General features: G+C 38.3%; 1 protein-coding gene across 3 annotated transcripts; it reads left to right on the forward strand.

The window, feature by feature from the left end:
- The first annotated feature begins 2,191 nt into the window (after positions 1-2,191).
- ankrd49 (ankyrin repeat domain 49) lies at positions 2,192-13,365 on the forward strand. Of its 3 annotated transcripts, none has more exons than XM_044191032.1 (3): positions 2,192-2,347; positions 3,218-3,442; positions 12,652-13,365. In XM_044191032.1, the coding sequence occupies exons 2-3, from the start codon at positions 3,224-3,226 to the stop codon at positions 13,126-13,128; spliced, it is 696 nt and encodes a 231-aa protein (XP_044046967.1). In that variant the 5' UTR covers positions 2,192-2,347; positions 3,218-3,223; the 3' UTR covers positions 13,129-13,365. The 3 variants fall into 3 exon arrangements, with proteins under 3 accessions (XP_044046967.1, XP_044046968.1, XP_044046969.1); XM_044191033.1 differs by lacking the exon at positions 2,192-2,347 and adding an exon at positions 2,385-2,565; XM_044191034.1 differs by lacking the exon at positions 2,192-2,347 and adding an exon at positions 2,826-3,061.
- Positions 13,366-15,826: the final 2,461 nt, after the last annotated feature.

Raw genomic sequence — 15,826 nt, forward strand, 5'->3', positions numbered from 1 at the left:
CTATTGATTTGCACTCCTAAAACTTAATCCAGCTCAGTCTGCCGGGCAGAGCGGTGTGATTTCATGTTTGTTAGCAGGGTGAAGCGGCTGCTTTAAAAGTCAACGCCTCCATCCCATGAGAATCTGCGAGAATACATTCAGATACAATACAATGAGAAACTTTTGTCTTGTTTAAATCTCAGATTGAGATCAAATGAGTTTCCCCACTGGCGGAACAAAATGGTGTGTGTGTGTGTGTGTGTGTGTGTGTGTGTGTGTGTGTGTGTGTGTGTGCGCGCGTGTGTGTTTGTACCTGTGAGAGCTGACTGATTCCCTACACATTTCCCTCCATTCCTTGTTGTGCCTGTCTCTGTCTTGAGTCACAGTCGCCCAAGGCAAGGATTCATTCATCCTCAGGCACTTTAATATGTAAATGTGGTTTAAATCCAGTTTATGTAATATTGAGGGGGGGCATTTAGCCAACTGAGGCCTCTTTTTGGGCCTGAAGTCTAGTTTTAGGGGCCAGTTTATGTTGCAGGTACATGGTGTACTGCATATTTAATGTCTGGTTAATCAAGTAATTTCTAATAACTAACTAAAACATACTGTACAGACACAATGCATAGAAAATGGGAGGAACAAAGGGGAAGGAGGGACCCCTGCTCATTTTTGCTCCAGGGCCCCAAAAAGGCTTGACCTGGCCCAAATAGAGAGCACCTGTGTTTGCACGTGAGTACCTTTCGCAAACCATTCGCACAATCTTTGATACATTGATTCTCAGTGTCATGTAAGTCCGCACCATCAGTGGTAAAGTTACTTGACACTAATGCTACCTTACTTCATAATTCTTGAAAAATCAGCACATAGCCTATGTTAAAAATGTTTTTTTCTGCACAGTACAGGAACAGATGGCAGTAGTTGCTGTGTGAAGGGACAAATACGAGCTTTAAAGCAGCCAAACTAACAGCAGCTTGCAGCCTGGTGGTTATGCTCAAAAGAAAGAGTATCTCTTGTTCTCTCTTGAGCTTAGCACTGGGGTTGTCAAATTCTTCACGTTATGTGCTTATTTAATCACTTTTTGTACTAAAGGAAGTGACATTTATCTACTGATAATCTGGTGGGTAGAGGGCAACTATAATCAAAATGTCAAAAACATCTGGAGAGTGCTAGTATAGTAAAATATCTTTTTATTATGATGATGAAGCAGAGGTGATTATCTAATTCAAAGACTTGGTTTAAGTGATGGGTAATGATAAAAGGAAGCGTGGAAAGTGTGAGGACATGGGGACCAGTTGTTCACTAATTCTATGTGTTTCTGTTGTGCCACTGAATCTAATCAGGGTCAAGGGTGCCCAGCAGCTGAACCATCCAGCACTAATAATCACGAGGGGACAAGTAATGCATCTAAATGCATAAAGCATCTGGACTGTTTATGTTTTATGAATTCATTTTACAGCTTGGTCTACAATGGGGCTGTATAGACACAGAAAGATGATCTATATGAGCACTGTCTGAACGAATATTTGTTACACAATACATAAAAATGAACAAATCAAAGTTATTACTGAATTGCTCTGGTTGCTCTGTTTATTTGAATGCAATTGGGTAATTGCAGCAAAATCCTGCAAAAAGTCTTGATTAATGACAAAACATACAGTAATAGTGAAAATCAATCACAGTGGCTTGCAGTCTCGCATTTGTGAGACGAAAACACATGGGTTATTAGGACAAAAACACCTGCAGAGTACAGTCTTCCAAACTACATGTTTTGTACCTGTCATTGTGAAGTAGCTGTCATTTATCTGATTAAAAGATGCCAGGGCGATTCCATCCAACAGAGGGCACTTGCTAATGTAGTCTAATGCTGTCTAATAGCCTGTGTCTGTGTCTTCCTTTTTTTTTTTTTTTTTTGTTTTGTTTTGTTTTTTATGGAGCAACCTGATGGATTTACTCTCCATACAAATCGCCTCAGGACCTGTTTAATGTTTTTTACTCTACAGCAATGATATTTACATTGTCTTGTAAGATCACACGTAATGGATGTATGGATAAATAAAGTCTAAATTCTAAAGTCTAGGGCATCACCAGACACTTGATACAGCCTACTGTATCTTTCCTTGTGATACGATTTTCTGCCAGGCATCACTTCTTTCAATGAAAATAATGAACGGTAGGTGGCAGAAACAGACGTCTGGACTACCGGAAATAAAGTGTAAGAAGAAGAAGACATTAGCAACAGCTAGTAGTTGTGGGTAGTGGTGTCTTTTAACGGAGTGCTTCTCTAAAGCTAACTTTGTAAACAACTACATATCCCATGTGTCTTCACTATAGTTGACCGTGGTTTGTCATAAAGCCGCAAAACTGGAAGGTGAGTGTGAGATTATATTAGCTGTTATTCCTTTAAATTTCTAAAACTGTCGAGTGAGAAATGTTGTTGAAATGTTGGCTTCAACAGTTAACGTTTAACGTCAACGTACATTTCAGTTGTCGTGTGTAACGTCAACGTAAATAGACCGGTGGCTTCACTATCACCAATCTTGTAATTTCGACCACAACAGCATCTAAAACTGTCCTGTGTGTTTAACGGTAACGTAAATGCCGTTAATCTGAACGTTTGGTGTATCTAACGTTAATCTACTCGTCTTGCTTCACGTTGGCTACAACACTTTATACTCAGCTGTCATTTCATTAAATACACCGCTAGCTAGCTAAAACTAAAGCCCTGAAATATACCTCACCTTGGAGGTTATAATATTCAGATTTTGTTTAAACTGTTTTAGAGAGGTGTTGTTTCAACTTCATAGTCATTCTTCAGTTTGCGGTGCTGTTGAGTATTTTGTCTAGTTTACCCTCATCGATATAAACGGAGTGGACAAAACGGAATAGGCAGTCTGACCCTATTCAAAATCAAGATAACAAATAACAGAGTAACAAAGATAGCCTGAGGCAGTTCAGCTTTTCAGGGACAGTGTGAATATTTAAAATGACCTTGATGTGCACAAGACACTAGATAGAAAATATTAATTAGCACATTGAAATTATCAATGGGTTCTGTGTCAAATTCAATCCAGGGACACCTCAGGTAAAAGTATTAAATGTTAATATTCCTCTTAATTGTTCAGTTTTCAACATTCTCTCATACTATCGCTGATTTGAATTTCCTCTCAGTTAGTTAGGTCAGTACATCTGTCTAATTTCTCTGTGTCTTTCTATGTCTTGGATTCTCTGACAAAAACAGCAAGTGATGGAGTTTCCTGAAGATTTCAACCAGCTTGAGCTTCTGAATACACATGGACACCTGATCCCCCGAGGGGCCAGCAGCCTGTGGACCGGAAGCAGGGATGAGGAGGAAGATATGGAAGAGGAGGAGCGGGACCACAGTGAGGAGTGGTATCTAGAAAAACAAGAAATTCTCAAAGACAAACCAAGGGAGCTCATTCTGTGGGCAGCGGAAAACAATCGTGTAAGTGATGTTTTGTTCTGGCACCACCCTCATAACTCAAACTTTACCTGTGTTGCCTCACTAGTGGTAAGCTGGGATTAAATTGGGCTACTGACTGCTACAGGGTCAACCCATGCAGCTCATTATTTGTAAGTATTCCCACCTCTCCGGCCTCTGTGTCCACATTGCCATTGTCTCTGTTCTGGCCGGTCTGTCTCTTTGCTGTTTTCCTCACTTGTGCTTTCCCTCTCTAAGATATGAAAAATAATGTATATTTAATGTTAATGAATGCATAAAAACAACAATCAGCAAGCCAAGGACTGTAATTTACTAAAAGATTCAGCATAATATTTTCATGACCACAGTGAGAATGACCACTAAGGTTAGTGGTCCATCTAGCTTGTACAGAGTGACATGATGCTACCCAAGTGCTGCACTTTTAAAAGCCTAAAGGCGGGGGCATACATAACGACTATTGAGCTGTTGAATATGATTTGGGCTAATTGGACCAAGTTGATCCAGAGGCCTGTACTACGAAGCAAGTTCAACATACCCAGGGCTGTCAAGATCAGGAAATTGACGATTAATTGTCATAGAAATAATTGCGATTAATGATTTAATTGATGATTTAATTGTCTTTTTATGCCACTATTATAGTATAAGCCTAATAATATTTAAATTATATACATACACCTTATGAAGAAGAAGAGCTGGTTCAAGACAGTTAATTAGGACGCTTGATTTTGTTTTCAAAAGTTAATAAAGTTAAAGAGGTTTTCTAAATGCGTTTGTGAATAAATAATGATGTAGCGAATACATGACAGATCAGCTGTTTGGTCCGATTACATTGCACAACAATTCTAAACTGGGTTTAAACACACTGAAATTAAGCAGCAAAGTACAGTGTGTAAATGATCAGTGATGAAAGAGATCCATTATTGGCACCAAAAGAAAATGCAAAGTAATGTGTGTTTCCGGCCACTACCTTTTATGCAAATATTAGGTAAGCACCTTGAGATAAACAGTTGGTGGTGCTAATTCTCCACTCCGGTGCCATTAAACCACAGCAGAAGAAGGGGTCGCAACGAGATGACGTCATTAAAAGAGCGCCAGTCAAACCTCAAACGGTGGAAAACGACATGGAAACAGTGATGGAAATATGACATTTCACTTAGTTTCATCCAGCTGTTTTTATACAGGTGAATGGAAAATATTCTAAGGATTATGCAAAATGATTGATGTCAGCTCAAATAATCGCAATCAGGCAATTATGTAATAATTGTGACAGGCCTAAACATACCCAGGATATCTTTTCGTTGGCTTCACTAACCCTAACAACTGCAGTCACGCTAAGCGTTCACACGACGGCGGTTATCAACTTGGTATGTCAACCCAGCTTTTTCCAATCAAGCCATGAGCGTGTTCACATAAAAGGAGCGGTGTTTGCAGCATATGACCAATCGCTAACATGGACAAGTCTGGCAAAAAATTGCATACTATGTGGAAAAAAAAGAGAAAAAAAATTATTTATATATATTTATATATATATATATATATATATATATATATATATATATATATATATATATATATATATATATATATATATATATATATATATATATATATATATATATATATATATATATATAAGCAAAAGTAGATCTGACTATAATTACTTTTGTGTATTCCAGTATTCCATTTCTTAGATGTAGTCTTCTGACAATTTTACCGTTATTGTTTCAGCTGCAACCCTGGTGCTGTCAAACGGACTTGGGAGCAAATATCGGTATACAAAAGCACAATGTTCAGGTTCTCCGCATCACCCACAGCATATATAAAAGTACTCGTAGCAAAGTAACAAGGCAATACATACAGTCTGCCGGACTGTAAGCGCACAACTCCGATGTGTCGCACTGGCAACATATGGCTCAAGAAGCTTACACAGATAAGTCAGTCTCTCCAACAAGAATCTAAATCTATCATATGAAAAATTGTCAGGGAAAGCCAAAGGGCTTTGCCGGTCACTGAACGCTCCTAAGAGACCCTCTCACGATCCGTGCTCCGAGCTCCACGGGATCTTCTCAGGGATGTATTATTAGAACTTAGGTCTTATTAATACATCCATGAATCTTCTACAAATGGTGATGCCATTTTCCAAGAGAATTGATTGGTCAGTAGGTGGTGCTTTAATACGCGTTGATCTGTTATCTCGAACATAACCTGCTTCGGAGCAGGTTTGGTGTGCAGAATAAGGTACCATGGCGATGTACAGAGGTAGCAGAGCAAGAAGTGAACCACCGGGGTCAAACCAGAAGTTACCTCGCTAACCCCAAATCCTGCTTCGTTGTACAGGCCTCTGGTCTGTTCCACTCTGGGTCAGTTGGTGTTGACATAGTGTGTGATATGTAAAGATTCTAATCTTAAGTCTTCATATCCAGTCGCTGCCAGACGCTCTCATAAAGATTCTTTATAAAAATGTGACATCGGCGACCGATGACGTCACTTGTGTTTTGCCCGAGGGAGACAGCTTTACCTGAAGTTTGCTTCGAGTTCACTCACCTCCAATTTCCTCTGTACCGCGTTGCCCACGCCTCCCTATCCAGCATCTCTCCCAAACTCTGCTCTTTTTTTCATCCATTTTTTGGCCTTTTCAGCGCAAATTGTTGCTTGTTTGTTTTGGTACACAAGAACACACGACAATTGGCAATCTCTCTGGATTTGCTGGGTCGTCTATCGCTAGAACTCCAGTCATTACTGACCAGAGGTTCAGTGTGTTGCTCCTTCCTGACTGTACTGACTAAAAAATATGTGCAAGTTTGTGGAAACAATTTTTATGTGTGGTTTCTCCAGCATTTATATGTTTCAGCTAGTCGTCAGGTTTGTCCCAAGCTTAAATTGTGAAATCTATGACATAAACTGTGGTGATGACATTTTATTGTAATATGTAACAACGTCATGTTAGAAATATGGAATGTGGAATCCCGTGTTATACCTTACTTTGAGAAATATGGACATGTTTCAAACTCTTATTTTTTTTCACTGAACAACAGAAACCACACATCTCAAATGTTATTTTGTCTAAACACAAGTAGCCAAACAAGAACTTTGCCTTAATAAAATTCAGTACAAAACAGGCAACATTTTGATTTAAATCAGGGACTATGTGATCAAAGAATGAGTTTACAAGATTTAGAATCGGACATTCAATGCTGACAGTTTTCAAATGTAGTGCTTCACATTTCGGTCAGTACCAAAAAAATATTGAGATTTAATACTCTGCCCTAGTCATACTGCATCTTCAGGGCTTGACTTTTCCAGTAGTGGCACTGATGCTTGTGACAGTTGGTGGTTTCAGCACAATAAGACATAATTATAATTTTTTCTCTGCTGTCATCTTAATAACAGCACTTACACCTCTCACCTGTTGTTCCTGCACCCAGTCATCTTCCTCAGCATCATCGGCACCTTTTAGTGTCTCTGTCTTTTCTCTCTTCTCTCCCTTCTCCTAGTCTATCCTTTTTAAAACATTCACCCATAAACTGCGACAGCTGTCACTGAACGGGCATATGTTAAAGTTGAATTTGCACATCTGTCCACTACTGTGACAAATCTGATTGTTTTAAAATGCAGAGGTTAGTTTTAAGCAATGGTTCACTGATTTGGTTCATTTCCCTTGGGGGCAATTACCTAACATGCATTCCTTTAGGACTAGGAGGAAAAACACACACGGAAAACATGAAAACACAGAGAGGCCTCAGTCAGGACTGATGCTGTCTGAATTCAGGACTAACAGTGCTAACCACTGAGCTGCCGTGTCAGGGGGGAAGTTGATCTAATTGTTTGTTGAAAAAAAATAATAATTATAGAGCTAAATTCCCGAGTGGAGGAATCTGATTTTAATTGAGAGACAATATTTATTTGGGTGGTCGAGATCAGTAGAATGCAATTAGTGATGACTTAAGTAGAGTAAATGATTACAACAATTAGGCCTTTCACCGTTTAGTGCAATGGCAGATTTTTGTCAAAGAGCTAAGTGAAATCAACAGGTCACTGAGAAATTATTTCAGTTAATGCTTGAGCAAGCAAGATCACACACAAATATTTTCAGCATGCAGCAGAGCATGTTAAGACCCCCCACCATGTGTAATTTACATTAATTTCTCATGCCACAGCTCAAACAAAAAACCAAACTGATGCGCCCACTCTACCAAACATAGTGACATTAGAGTAAATATTTGGAGATTGTCATGTTAGGAGATCTGGCTCAAATTTGTGTGCCATTTAGAGCTGCAATGATAAGTTGATTAATCAATTAGTCAATCAATAGAAAAATAACTTGCAAATATTTTGATAATCACTTTTGCAAGATTTGATGGTTCCAGCTTCTCAAATGTGAGGATTTGCTGCTTGTACGTGTCTTAACATCATAGTTAAATGGTTAATCAAAAACAATGAATGGGTTTATTAATCGATCATAAAAATAACGTTAGTTGCAGTTTTGGTAACATTGTACTTCCCCAAAGCAATAGCATGTTTTGCTGCAGGATTTTTCTCTAAAATCACTTTCACTCTACACCTGTCATACAATCGAGGCAGCTACAGGGTAAGTAAAAGATACAAAGTAAGAGTGGATAAAATTGTTTATTACAGTATGTGTAATTTTATATCACAATATCAATATACAGTATTAAAGTACATTTTCAGGAAAATCTAAACAGTTGATTGGTAAAAAAAGCAGACAGGGAGATCTGTTTTTTGCTAATCCAGTGAATTAAATATCTGACAGAAATAAATAATATATATCACACTGAAAAAATAGTTTAGGATATAACAAATTCATACTAAAATCCAATAATACCATAAAAGGGTCCTGTTCATTGATTTGCAATTATGATATTGATTATTATTATTATATTGTTGAAAGAACAGCTACCACAGTACAAAGAGTGTCAAAAGCTCTGATGGTGGACAAATGTATGTTGTCTCACATACTGTATTGTAGGGTGGGTGTAACAGTACACAAAATTCATAGTTCGGTATGTACCTTGGTTTTAGGATCACAGTTCGGTGACAGCAGGGAAAACAAAAAAATGTAGAAAATGACATTATTGTCATTTATTTTGAAAAATGTAAACATTCAACAGCTCATTGGCCATAATTCTTTCTGTAATTGTTAAAGCACTCAAATACTGTCATATTGTCAGTAAGAAAAAAATAAATAACACAAATGTCAGTGATGCTACATCGTAAGATGACACGTTGATGATTCCTGAGCTGGTTTATACAGGGCAGGCAGGGCGGACTGACTAAAATGCACATGTGAAGGCATGTAATGGTGACGCTGTTTCTAAATGACCTCAAACCTAGTTTGGCATTTCTGTACATTAATTTTTTGTTACTTATCAGCCAAAATATACACTGATACCGATATATCTGCCATATACCGGCTAGGGCTGGGCGATTAATCAAATTTTATTTTTAATTATTGTTATTGTGCCACATTCCGTTTCACAATGATGCTCTTCTTTTGTCTTGTGTCATAAATCCAGTGCATCCCTTTCCTTTTACTGCTCGCCCCTCCCTAAAAGCCCAAACTCACACAGCCAGGCTGTGGCATGTTTAGTTCAGCTCGAGCCAAGGCGATAGGGTGGTTATAACTGCTATAACTTGCTAGTCACCATTACTAGCTTAAGCCTATGGCCTTTTACACAGCAGAAATTAGCCTGGCGGCTAGCAGACTTTTCCTCTACTCATAGCTTAACAAATAACATATTATTTATACTACTCACTGTTGGTTTAAGTCACTGCATCTCCCGACAGAACACCGCTGTTGAATATCAGCGTTATGTAATATAACAAGTTGTTGTCAAATCGAGTAGTTCATCTATGTCTCTCCTCTGCTCCGCTACATTCACATCAGTAACTTGGATGTTGTTTGTGTGCCTGCTTTTTGATATTATCAGTTTATTACATTTAATGAAGCGCCATTGCAGCCTAATGTGTTTATGAGAGACTGCTATGAATACTGATTAGGAATAAAGTACGCAGCGTTGCTCCATTAAGTGGGCTTTACATAGTGAATTATTTATGTTAGAGGATTATTTATCAAATGTTGCTAAATAGACAGATCTCAGATGTTAATCTGAACACAACGAGTGCTAGGTGATAAAATTCACAATTTCTCAGAGGCCAATGTGACCTGTTGAAAATTTGGGGTTTTTTTCTCTCTCTGAACTAGGGCTCCAACTAACGATTATTTTCATTCTGGTTTAATCTGTCAATTATTTTCTCACATCCTCATATGTCTTTTGTCCACAACCCAAAGATATTCAGTTTACTGTCATAGAGGAGTAAAGAAACCAGAAAATATTCACATTTAAGAAGCTGGAATCTGAGAATTTTGACTTCTTTTTTTTTTTCTTAAAAAAAATCACTCAAACTGATAAATCCATTATCAAAATAGTTGCCGATTAATTTAATAGTTGACAACTAATCGATTAATCGTTGCAGCTCTACTCTGAATAGACCAAAACCCAAAGACACAATAATATAAAACAGAGAAAAGCAGCAAATCTTCACATTGGAGAAGCTGGAAGCAGAGAATGATTTGAGGTTTTGATTGAAAAGTGACTGAAACAATGAATCGATTATCAAAAGAATTTCTAATTAATTTTCTGTTGATCGATTAATTGACTGGATTATTGATTTAGCTCTAAAATATATAACTAAAATAATTTTTTATAATGTCCCTTGCAGCAAAGTCAACATTTTGTTGTAAATAAATGCAGATATTAGGCTGAAGAATGGAAAAGCTGTGTGACTTTGCATACTACGAGGCAATAAATGGCACAGAAGGAACAAAGAGCGAACACATTTAATGCACCCTGAAACCTCTTAAATGCATTAAGGTCATGAAAAACAATGCACCCTGTGGATAATTAAACAATGCTTCTCAAAAATCCCAACCATATTTAATCACAATTCATTATGTAAATACATTAATAACTCTGTTACTGTGTAACAGTTTTCCTCAACACAAAACATGAATTGAATAAATTGCATAGGGATAAAATCTTAGTTATTTATCCCTTTGCCACATTTTCTGTAAAGTATTTTTTCTGTGATTTGAGTATTAGAGTTGTCTTGTGCTTAAACAGTGTGATGTATGTTTAGTTCTGTACTATATTTGTTTCATCCTGTGCTTTGTGATTATTTCTGGTGCAGTGAATTTGCATTTAGATTAATTTAAGACCCACTAGTGTCTTCATATCACTAATTAGGTACAGTTTTTTTTCCTCTTTTGTACAATTCAGGCATCCAAGGGGCTCATAGGCCATATGGATATAGATTTCTTGATAGGCTGAATGGAGACTGGATTCTGTTGTTCGACTAGACCGCCAAGAAGAGCCGTACACACCTCTATTTGTGACCTAGTTTTCTCGGTTATAACTAGACTGTTGGAAAGATTGTTTGTCAAGCAAAACCTATGCAGCCACTGTTGTGTAGTATTTTCTCCTGACACCAGTACTAATTAAATACATTCATTAAGATAACGGAGGCTGACCAGAGTGTTTCTTTATTCATCAAAATATAGACTGACCTGAATGACTGATAATTATATTCATCAGGCAGGCTCAAGTTGAACTCAAAGAGGTCATGTAATTGTAGTTTCTACTTATTATGTCTGTAATTGTAGTGAGGCATTTTGACAGGGTGAAAGTTTCTCCTCAACTGATGCGTACTTTGCTGGCCGTGTCCCACCAATATAACTTAAAGATACTCTTATAGGTTTCAACGTCTCTCACCAAAATTCATTGTATATATCATTAATCCTTGCAGTACATATATGTTGAATATACTTCCTCCCTCCATAACCAAAGGCTTATTTTGATCCATTACCACCCTCTGCAGTCACCCGAAATGTGTATTACATCCCACCCATGCTCGCTGCGTGCATTTATATCCTCCAGGAAACAAAATTAAATGGATTGCAGGCAACATATGAGACGGCAGGTATGAAACTCAATCTCCATCAGCTGATAATCAAACAGTAGCAAGTGGTGGAGATGCTGTTGTCTTTAATTTAATCTCTTCACAGCTTTTAAATTGGCACTCCATCGATGTTACACATGAAGATCAGTTCACTAGCGTGGTTAGTACCACTCGGCCTGTGAAAACAGTTGTATGAAGCTCTGAAGAGAGTTTTGTCTATAAGTAAATTATTTCATCTTGGGGCTGGAGGCTACAAATTCATGACAGAAATTCTGCATTGAAAACTGGGGTTGTCAGGGAAGGTCTAATGAAAGACGCTATTGAGTTGAATTATGGGAAATTTAGGATCCACTGTTTTTGGAGTTTGACCCATACTAGGGACTAAAATTCTACCTGTTCTCTAGCTCTGCTGCATCAATTTTGACCATTTTTTAAATCTCTTACAAGTCTCCCAACTTTATGGAAGTGCAATACTAAATTGCTTGAGTGCCCCTTTAAGTGATGGCAGATGATGTAGATTCAGGACTCAAGATTCAAGTGTCAGTAGTTTGTAAAAACAATATAAATCATAAAAACAATAGATACAAAATAAATAAATTATTAAGTAGCTTTTCCATTTGGATTCAGCAATAACGAGCCCTTGTGAAATAAGTGTTCATTAGTCTGCATTGTATCCCACGATGTTGGTACTCATGGTATTTCGCTGACTTGCCCGTCAGAGCCATCGTTTTAAGGCGGCATAAGCGGTCGCTTTGGCCGCTGAATACAAATGAAGTGGAAACCACGACCACTCGGCTCAAATGAGCAATGTGCTGGTCAGACACAAGATACAAACAATACTGTGACCTTATCAAACAATTGCTCTACAGTATAGTACAGGAACATTAAAATTTTCTGGATTTCAGGCAATGACATTCCTGTCATGCATTTAAGCCTAGAGTATGTTGTCGATCAACAAAAATCACAGAATCCTTTCTTCCCCAAAGCTGCAACAGACAATCCAAATGACTTTCTGACTTAAAGGTTTTTTTTGTTTTGAGACCTTGTTTTTACTACTTTCAGCAAAGTGTCTACACTACAGTCTTTATGCAGCTGAAGAAGGAAATTATGCTCTCAAAGTACTGATATTTACACAGGATTATTCCAATTACAGGACCTCCTCAAGTAAAATGTATCTCATGAGAGTATTAGTTTGTGGTTTCCTGACCTTCAGCATTTCTGTGGTTTTCTTTCAGCTTCCAACAGTCCACAGGTTGTTAACTGCTGATCCTTTGCTGGTGCACTGCTGTGATGAGGACGGTTACACCCCACTGCACAGAGCAGCATACAGCGGCCATGTTGAGGTGGTTTCTGCTTTACTCGCCGCAGGGTCTAAGGTTAACGCTCGCACCATCGACGGCTGGACACCCCTTCACAGCGCCTGCCGCTGGAGCCGTGTTACTGTGGCAAGTCTTCTCCTGCAACATGGAGCCAAACTGAACGCCCAGACCAACGGTGGGCTCACACCGCTACACCTGGCTGCATCCCACGCCAGCTCCTTAAAAACAGACTCCGCTCACACATTAGAGCTCCTCCTCTCTCAGCGACACCTGAAGCCGGGGCTCCGCAGCAGCAGCGGGGAGACGGCCAGTGAGGTGGCCCGACGTAGTGGCCCACATCACTTTCTGTTTGAGATGGTAGAAGACTGTGTCAATGTGGTACCCATCTCATGAATGAAAACACAGGTGCACACACACACTTGAGCGTCCATTACTTGAACTTGTATGTATACATGAAATTGGTCATAATATGAGCAGTATGTGAATGTGCTTTGACTGGACAGACACGTGGATACCCTCGTGTCTATGTCTCCTTGACTGCCTCAAGAGCTATATTAATGTTCATGGCCCCAAGACAATGCATGTTTCCTATTGAATCACCATAATAAATAAATGCAAATGGAAATCAGATCCACACTTGTTTCTCTCTCACAGTAGACCAGATCAGTTCTGCCCAGTCTCTCTGTAGGAAGATATGGCAGGTTGTTTCAGGAAGGTTGACAGGAAGCTGTTGTGTGGTACATGCTTTAATGCTGAGTGCAGGATTTCAGGCAGTTTATTGTCCAGAACTTATTTTAATAAGTAGCTTTTTCAATGCAGAAATCCAAAGAGTTAAAGGGGAGAGTCTTTTCTTTGTTTGTTTATATAGTTCATTCTTTCTATTCATATCCAGCCACTTACTGCCTTACACATTCAGCTGTCATGATGTGGCACCTTTCTGAAACTAGACCTGCTCAAGGTTTATTATTTTCTTCTCTATATAAGAGAGCGTAAAGAGCATCTTCGTCAGGTCAAAAATTACCTTTGACCACTTCGACCTGACAAAGATCCAACTGGGCTCGAAATGTTGTCTATTTAAATTAATAATAATAAAAGTATGTGTTTTAATAAGAGGCCTAGACAACCATGTTTTTCTCCTGTACACAAAACCAGATCACAACAAAATCTGAGAGTGCCTACAATGTTCTGCTCAGTCACAGAGACAGGAACGGTACTGTTTTGTGGGTCACCACAGGAATATACTGTTAATATGTGTATTCACACCAACAAGGATACTCGGTCGCAGGGTGTAAGCATCTTAACTTGAAGCGGATTTTCATCATTCAATATTTTTGTAACATTTACCTTTAAATCACAGCATAACATGTTCCTGGTTCCTTCCTATGTCCAAGGATAACTTGGTCCCAATAGGTGAGTACTGACCCGTCACTAAAGGCAAGGCTATTGCTGTTCAAAGGCAGACTTGTGCAGAGGACAGCACTTTAAGTCACTGCAGCCTATACACAAAAATATATATATCAAGAGCAAAGGCAAAAATAATACCCTGTATTTTTAATGTTTTTTAAGTAGCTCTTTCCCAGAGTCATGGTGTCTTTGAGCCACTATTTATTGTGACTCCTGTACAATCAAAATTTATCTTCAAGTAAATTCCAAGCCTTAAAAAGATCCAAGCCTGCGGAAGCTACCAACTACTGTAATACTCAAGTAAGCAAGTATGCAATAACAACTTCAGAAAACAAAAGGCTTTTTTAGTAAAAGGAAAAACAAAGATCAGATTCAAAGATCTAGGCTCATAAAGGTGATGGAAAAGCAGAATAAAGACATCCAACAAATCTGCAGGAAGCGCCTGCTGTGCAGCCACAGGCTTCCTTTATTGAATGCCATTTTATTGTATTTAAGAAGTGAAGTTGCATAAAATCGCACTGAGATGTAAGGGGCAGATGATACCGAGCACATGCAATAATACAAGTTAAATGTTATGGTATTCCATATAATAAAATATTTTGGTGACTTTTTTTCTAACCTCATCAACAGGAATATCAACAATTCTCATGCCTTGTTTACCACTGTTGAGAAGCTAACTAATCCCCCAACAAGATTAGCCCCTGACTTCCTATCTCTCAGTAAGTGTTTGCATCTTTCTTTTTTTTTTGGCCATAAATTCCTCCATGTCAAACAATGGAACCAGACCACTGCTGCAACTGCACAGAAACAATTTGGCCAGATTGTCAAATACTAAAACTGGAGGATGTAGTGAAGCATCTTAATTCATCCACCTGCTGTTTTGACACCATGCCAACTAGCTGTTTGTTTGTTTTTTAATGTCTTTAGTTGCTTGTTAAATGAATGTGCTGAAAATGGTAAATGGTTCACTCCGATGATTTTTCCAAAATCACAATAAACTGCAGCTGTTAAGCCCCTTCTAAAGAAAGGCAATCTCTAATCTTCCCTTTATTGGAAAGATTATTGAGATGATTTTGATTCAACTCAATAACTTTTTAAATATAAATGGTCTTTTGGACAGATTTCAATCTGGCTTCAGAGGACAGAGTCACGAGCAATGAAATGAGAACCACGCCTTCTGAGTTGTCAAAAAAAAGCTCAGTGCTTGGCACGTGCAACGCACCTGAGATGAGGTGAAGACTGAGGAGGGCCGTCTCTGGGAGGTCAGGTTTTGACTGCCCACATGCCTTAAGAATCTCTTACAGTAGCGTTACGGTACCTTAATTGGCTTATATGGCGATATGTCAAGCTTGGGACTGTTAATTAGTCTGATAAGGTTAAGTTGTTTTGATTTAGTGAACAAAATCCATTACAATTTGGATGTAACGTCAATGTTAGGTGTTAACGTTATTTCCATGGAGTTAGCTAGCGTACTTGTTATCCCAAATTCCACTCGTTCTACATTACCAACGTTACCATTTTGCATATGATTATAACATAGTTATAACAAGTTGAGCTCCTCAGCCAAAGGGCCAACTTAACATTAACGTTAGCACCTGATGGTTCCATTTTATTTATGATAAAATAATATTAGCAAGGCTAATACTGTCATAACCACGACGAAATTAAACATTTTGCTTTTGGATTT

This window comes from Siniperca chuatsi, linkage group LG3, assembly GCF_020085105.1.
Source record: "Siniperca chuatsi isolate FFG_IHB_CAS linkage group LG3, ASM2008510v1, whole genome shotgun sequence".
Lineage (NCBI taxonomy): Eukaryota > Metazoa > Chordata > Actinopteri > Centrarchiformes > Sinipercidae > Siniperca > Siniperca chuatsi.